Genomic DNA, 6,342 nt, shown 5'->3' with positions numbered 1-6,342 from the left:
AAAAAAAAAAAAAAAAAAAAAAAAAAAAAAAAAAAAAAAAAAAAAAAAAAGAAAGAAAAAGTGAATTTCATGCCTAAGACACTGGGTCTGCCCCAGGGAGGGCCGCGGTGAGAGTAATAATAACCACCACAGTGATTGTTACTCTATGTTTAGTGCTTTCTCAAACTCATCTTCTAAGAAAAAAATTACAGTCCCAGCCTGGTCTACAGAGCTCTGTGTAGCCAGGGCTACAACAGGGAAACCCTGTCTCTAAAAACAAAAGGTAAATCTAGACACACTATGTCTCAAATAAATAGATAAATAAATGTGTGTATCTGGACCAACGGATAGGCGGGTAGGCTAACAAACGCTGCCCTGTTGTATCCCCAAGGATCAGGATTCGATATTGAGTCGCCTACAAAAGGGTGCTAGACACGGGCTGCTCCAACTGAAGAGTAAAGCCCCATCTTGGAGCGAGGAGAGCGGCGGCTACGTGCTCAATTTTCACGGTCGCGTCACTCGGGCTTCGGTCAAAAACTTCCAGATTGTGCACCCCGATGAACGTGAGCTTTTAGCAATCCCAAGACACGGGCTTTGGGGGCAGGAAGAGGGCGTTCAGGGTGGGAGCCTCACTTTCGCAAGGTCTATTGGGACATGTAGTCTATGGGGCTCCCTGAGTTTCCTAGGTTGGTCAGGGTGCAGCCGCGTGGCAGCATTAGAGTTTAAGTCCTATTTCCTGGTTTGCTCATCAGCGGACTGCCTGGTGCTCCAGTTCGGCCGCGTGGCCCCAAACGTATTCACTATGGATTTCCGATATCCTCTTTGCCCTCTCCAAGCCTTCGCCATCTGCTTATCTAGTTTCGATGGGAAACTGGCGTGTAAGTAACTGAATAAAATACCATGCCTCACCAGCTGTCGTGTGCGTTTGGAGATAGCTTCACAGCAGTTTTTAGGTTTTTTTTTTTTGGAGGGGGGAATCGAGACGGGGTCTTTCTTTCTTTCTTTTTTTTTTTTTTGATTTTCGAGACAGAGTTTCTCTGTAGTTATTGGTGCCTGACCTGGAACTAGCTCTTGTAGACCAGGCTGGCCTCAAACTCACGGAGATCCGCCTGTCTCTGCCTCCCCTGCTGGGATTAAAGGCGTGTGCTGCCACCGCCCTGTCTCTTGAACTCAGGTTGGGCTTGAACTCAGAGATCCACCTGCCTCTGCCTCCCAAGTGCCACGGCCCGTTCTTTTTTAGTTTTCTGATACTCATTCTGGTTCCCGACAATGTAGCTGAGGCTAGCCTTGAACACCCGATCCTCCCCTTCCTCCTCCAGAGTACTGGATGACAAGCATGCACCTTGGTGCCTGGCTTTGCAAATGTCGTACCTTTTATCTACCACCCTCCCTTTGTTTTTTAAGGCTGCCTCGCTCTATAGGTGATGCCACAACTTCGAAATGCTGGGATCAGTTGGGCACTTGACCCCAGCCTGGACACAGAAACTCAGTGTTTTGAGACCATCACTCATTATTATCAGGCTGTTTAAAATACACTCAGTGTATTATCAGGCTGGTTTAAACTTCAGTTTGGACACAAAACTCATTTTTAGCCTCCCTTGAAGATCCACCAGCAGGATATTATCAATACATAATTAAGACTTGATCAGTATAAATCAAAAGGCTTTATTTCATATTAAAAAAATAAATAACAGAAAACTATACGGGTTTATAAGTCAGGCTGGGTGGAGGGGCTTCACTGAGAAGGGGAGAGGGTGTGGTCAGAGCTCGGCTCAAGGGCGTGGCCTAAGGAGGCACAATGCCCAGGCTGAGGAAAAGGTGTGGAGGACAAAGGAAGAGGTGCGTTTCCTAGGCGAGCCCCTGCTCTGGCCCGGAAGGCAGGGGTGAGATAAGGACCCAGCTCCTTCTCTGCCTGGGCAATGCGGCGAGCAAAGCGGCTCCGATCTCGTGCGAGCTGCTCCCAGGGACCACGGCGGGCAGCCTGGGCTGGTCCTGCCCAGACAGCAAGGAGATGAACTGTGACTTTCTCAGAGAAGTGCACCTGGACAGATGGGCAGAGGCAAGACATAAAATTAGTCACACAAAAACACTTGGTGTTTGAATAGTCACCTCCTGACTGTCCCTCTGACTCACTCCACTAGCACATCTACCACTCCCCTGCTCTTTCAGGAGATTGCAACAGGATGAACACAGCCTTCCCACGTAAGAACTTGCAACACAAGGTCCTCCTTAGGGATTTTCAGGTCCGACCCCCCCCCCCCCCATGGGAATCTAATCTCTGAGCTAGACTCCAGGCCCCAGCACTCACCTTTCTGGTCCGCAGGGGAGCTGCAGGGTCCTGATCCCGGGTGGGGGTTCTCAATAGTCTGAGCCTCCTTTGCAGTCGAGGGGGCAGCTTAGGGGCAGCCCAAGGTGCTGCTGGCTTCTCTCCAGGTAAATAGAAGGCCACCTGAAGAGAGGGCTCTGCTCGCACACATCCGGCTGTCTTCTCTCCAGGCAGACACCGCTGGGCCTGAAGGCAGGGACCTGAGTCATCTGGGACATTCTCACACTCATCTTCTGTGTCCTCTCCTGGACAATAGACCCAGGCCTTCAGGAAGGCACTTGTATGGGGGGTGGCACAGGTCTGAGCTACACTGTCTTCCCCATCTGACCCCCAGTCACCGTCGTCCTCATCCTCCGTGTCCTCTCCAGGCCGACATACCCAGGCCTTCAGGAAGGCCTGTGCAGGAGAGGTAGGGGAAGACAAGGCCTGGCCTTCCTCCTCTTTCCCAGCTGATCCCCAATCCCCGTCGTCCTCATCCTCCGTGTCCTCTCCAGGCCGACATACCCAGGCCTTCAGGAAGGCATTCCCACTACAGACAGCTTCAGCTTTCCCCTCTTCCTCAGCTGCTGCCTTCTGACCAGGCTGATCCTGCTCTGCCCCGTGTGGCTCTCGGTCGACTTCTCCCTCCTGCGTAGGCCCCTCTCTAGAGCAGTACTCCCAGGCTCTGGGGTGAGAGCCTAAAGGAGAGCTGGGGGGGTCAGCTTTCTTTTCTGTTCCCTTTTCCTCCGTGGCTCGATGTCCTGCCACCCCTGGGCAATGCACAGAAGGGCCGCGCTTGTGTCCTGGGTCTCTGTAAGCAGCAGAGGCTTCTCCATCCTCTTCCTCGTCCTTGGCTGGACCACCCTCCCCGTGTGCTGTGGGATAAGCCAGCTCAGTCCCTCCCTCTTCTCCAGCCACCACCTCCCGGGGGCTCTTATCAGCACCTTGCAGGCTAGGGGACAGGGGCATAGGCAGGCCAGCTGTGTGTTCCCTCTGCTGCTCTCGAGGGCCATCCTGTCCTTGCTTCTCACTGTATCCATCATTTGAAAGTCCCCACGCTTCAGAAGGGGAACTGTGGGCTTGAACATCAAAGGAAGGCCTCTGGGCTGCTGGACTCTCCCTAGGAGCTCCACGGTCCTCAGCGTCCCCCTGAGGGAGGTTCCCAGGGACCAGGGGAGGTGTCACCAGAGCCTTGGCGGCTATCTGATCTGCTCCGGTTACTGTTTCTGTCAGCCAGGGCTCTGGACCTTCCAGGCCCCTCAGGCGGCTCCAAGCCTGGCTGAGGAAGCCCATCAGTGGAGACAGGAGGTAGAAGGAGTGGACATCTCTCCAGGGCAGGGTATACTTGGGTCTTGGGGCCATATGTCTGGGCTGTAAAAGGGGGAGTTGTTTAGAAGCCATTCTGGAAACAGTATCATACCACAGCCCTGAGTCACGGTAATATAAATAGTCACGGTACCAACACGAGAATCCATGCCTCAAATTCCTAACAGCACTGCTCACACCCACCTCTGCCACCTGCTTCGTACCCGACAGACGGCACTCGGTTCTACATGTTTAGATCAAGAGCCCACCCTCCCAAACCCTTTCTTCAGCCCCCGTCAAAGACCTGGGAGCCTGGCTTCTAAGGACCCCTTTCCCCTCAGCTTATATGTTTACATTATGTATTATATAATTATAGATGCTATAATTCACGCCCCCCAAAGCTGCTCCTGCCCCCTCCTGCTTCCCTTTAGCCGGCTCTACCCGAGCACCGCGGCTCTAGCGGCCGGCCCCCTCCCATTTAATCGCAGAGCCTAACTTCAACTTTACTCAGACCCTCCAAGCCTGGCTCTCAAAGCGTCTGGGATTTCCCCAGCTCCCTCCCCCAGACCCCACTCACCGGCCGGCTGCGCGTCACCCCGGGGGCAGGAGCGTCGGTTCGGGCTGCCAGAGGCGGTCGCGGGTCCGGAGGTCTCGCAAGGCCAGCGCGGTCATGTCGCCCTCAGGCGTGCGGTTCGGGGACGCGAAGTCTCACAGGCGGCCGCAAGGAGTATCCCGGCAAAGGGACGCGGAGAGGCGCGGAATCTCGCATGCAATCTACACCAGTTGAGAACAGGCTCAATCTGGGCCGAAACTGTAAACCGCGTTTTTATAGCCTGACGCTGGCGCTGCACTGACGTCACCGGGAGGCGGGGCTTCGGAAGTCCCTGGGAAAGGTGGGAACTGGAAAACAACACCGCACTCTCGCGGACTTTCCGGGCCTCGTGACGTCACGGCAGCCTTCCAGGCAGACCGAGTGCTGAGGCAGCGGGACGGGTTACCACGTGTCTCCAACACAGTGACTTTCCTTTCTATTTTTTTGGTTTTTCGAGACAGGGTTTCTCTGGGGTTTTGGAGCCTGTCCTGGAACTAGCTCTGTAGACCAGGCTGGTCTCGAACTCCCAGAGATCCGCCTGCCTCTGCCTCCCGAGTGCTGGGATTAAAGGCGTGCGCCACCACCGCCCGGCTCTATTTTTTTTTTTTTTTGAGAGACAGACTGGCCTCGAAATCAGTGATCCTCCTGCTGCTTTCTTCTAAATGCACCACCAGTTTTTGTCGTTTTTTTACCCCAAGACAGATGTGATTTTTGAAGGCAAAACACTCATTGTTGGTTTTTTTATTTTTGGTTGTTTGCTTGTCTGTCTGTCTCTCTTCTTTTTTTCCTTGGTGTTTCGAAGCAGGGTTTCTCAGTGTGGTCCTGGCTGCCCTGGAACTCGCTCTGTTGACCAGACTGGCTTCGAACTCACAGAGATCTGCCTGCCTCTGCCTTCCCAGTACTGAGATTAAAGGCGTGCGACACCACTGCCCATATGTATTTATTATTTTTTTTAAATTTTATTTATTATGTATACAGAGCTCTGCCTGCATGTATCCCTGCAGGCCAGAAGAGGGCATCAAATCTCATTACAGATGGTTGTGATTGCCGGGAATTGAACTCAGGACCTTTGGAAGAGCAGCCAGAGCTCTTAACCACTGAGCCCTCTCTCCAGCCCTTTATTATTTTTTAAAAAAAACACTTTTTTTCTTATATAAATAGTGTATTTGTGTTTAGAAGTTGCAGTTTTAGTATTATCAGAAAATATATAGCAAAGGTTTCCTAAAAGTGAAAAAAATAATTATTAATGTTGGAAAAATTAGCCTCATTAACATATTTACAGACTTTTACTTAATATATTCTCCTTTGGAAATTACTTAACGTGACATTTTACAGCATTAACCCTCCCTAAATCTCTGCGTAGTGAGCGCTTGAGCTCTTTGCTGTCTCTAACCAAAGCTGAACCATGTGATTTGTGGAGCCCCAGCCTCCTGGTCAGTCAGACACTGCTGGCCTACTGCTCTGCCCCTTCCCCTACCCGTGCTTCTGCTGCGTCCTGCAGCAGCTTCTCTGTACTCTGCCCTTCCTGTACTTTCAGAATCTCGTTTCGGATTTCTTCCCTTTCTGTTTTCATTCTCAAGGGAGGAAACCAGTTCACCAAATTCATGGGGAGCTCAGAATTTAGTACTGGATTCTCAGAAAAGCCCTCTACACCCTGCAGTATGTATGTGCCACAGTCGCTGAGGTTGTTCTGCTGTGGACCGTTTGGGTTGGAACCTCTCACGACATCTTTGGAAAGATTTCTTTTGTTTGCTTTTTTCTAAACACTCTCTTGGAATTTTGACATTTGGCCGGAAAGGACTGTGTGAGTCTGTAAGGAGGATACAGAGTTACAGACACTAGGTTTTAAATGCCACTGTCCTATTTCTGAATTGTAGCCTTCACCATCGCTCCTATCATCTGGCCCGTTCTGATCCTCTGAGAAGTCACTGAATTCATCTTCCAGCATTTTGCCTCCTTCAGCTGACCGATCACCGTGGTTTAGTCTGATTTTGCTTAAGGCGTCTGGATGATGTGTAGAATTTATAATGCACACCTTTAATCCCAGCACTCGGGAGGCAGAGGCAGGCGGATCTCTGTGAGTTCTAGTCCAGCCTGGTCTACAAGAGCTAGTTCCAGGACAGGAACCAAAAGCTACTGGGAAACCCTGTCTCGAAAATCA

At 51.5% G+C, this 6,342-nt stretch overlaps 2 protein-coding genes across 2 annotated transcripts in view; one reads left to right on the top strand and one right to left on the bottom strand.

Moving 5' to 3' along the window:
* Positions 1 to 865, top strand: part of Tulp2 (TUB like protein 2) — a 9,747-nt gene extending 8,882 nt beyond the window's left edge. The window contains exons 11-12 of the mRNA XM_050121305.1: positions 371 to 542; positions 732 to 865. Coding sequence (XP_049977262.1) covers positions 371 to 542; positions 732 to 865 — 306 coding nt within the window. The remainder of the gene's footprint in view (positions 1 to 370; positions 543 to 731) is intronic.
* Positions 866 to 1,624: 759 nt separating this feature from the next.
* Ppp1r15a (protein phosphatase 1 regulatory subunit 15A) lies at positions 1,625 to 4,404 on the bottom strand. The gene is made up of 3 exons (XM_050121519.1): positions 4,167 to 4,404; positions 2,288 to 3,655; positions 1,625 to 2,020 (listed from the first exon to the last, which is right to left on the bottom strand). The coding sequence occupies exons 2-3, from the start codon at positions 3,644 to 3,646 to the stop codon at positions 1,715 to 1,717; spliced, it is 1,665 nt and encodes a 554-aa protein (XP_049977476.1). The 5' UTR covers positions 3,647 to 3,655; positions 4,167 to 4,404; the 3' UTR covers positions 1,625 to 1,714.
* Between the last annotated feature and the right edge of the window lie 1,938 nt (positions 4,405 to 6,342).

This window comes from Alexandromys fortis, unplaced genomic scaffold (genome assembly GCF_014885135.2).
Source record: "Alexandromys fortis isolate MF-2015 unplaced genomic scaffold, M_Fortis_MF-2015_v1.1 scaffold_161, whole genome shotgun sequence".
Classification (NCBI taxonomy): domain Eukaryota; kingdom Metazoa; phylum Chordata; class Mammalia; order Rodentia; family Cricetidae; genus Alexandromys; species Alexandromys fortis.
This window is presented reverse-complemented; position numbering and strand designations above follow the sequence as displayed.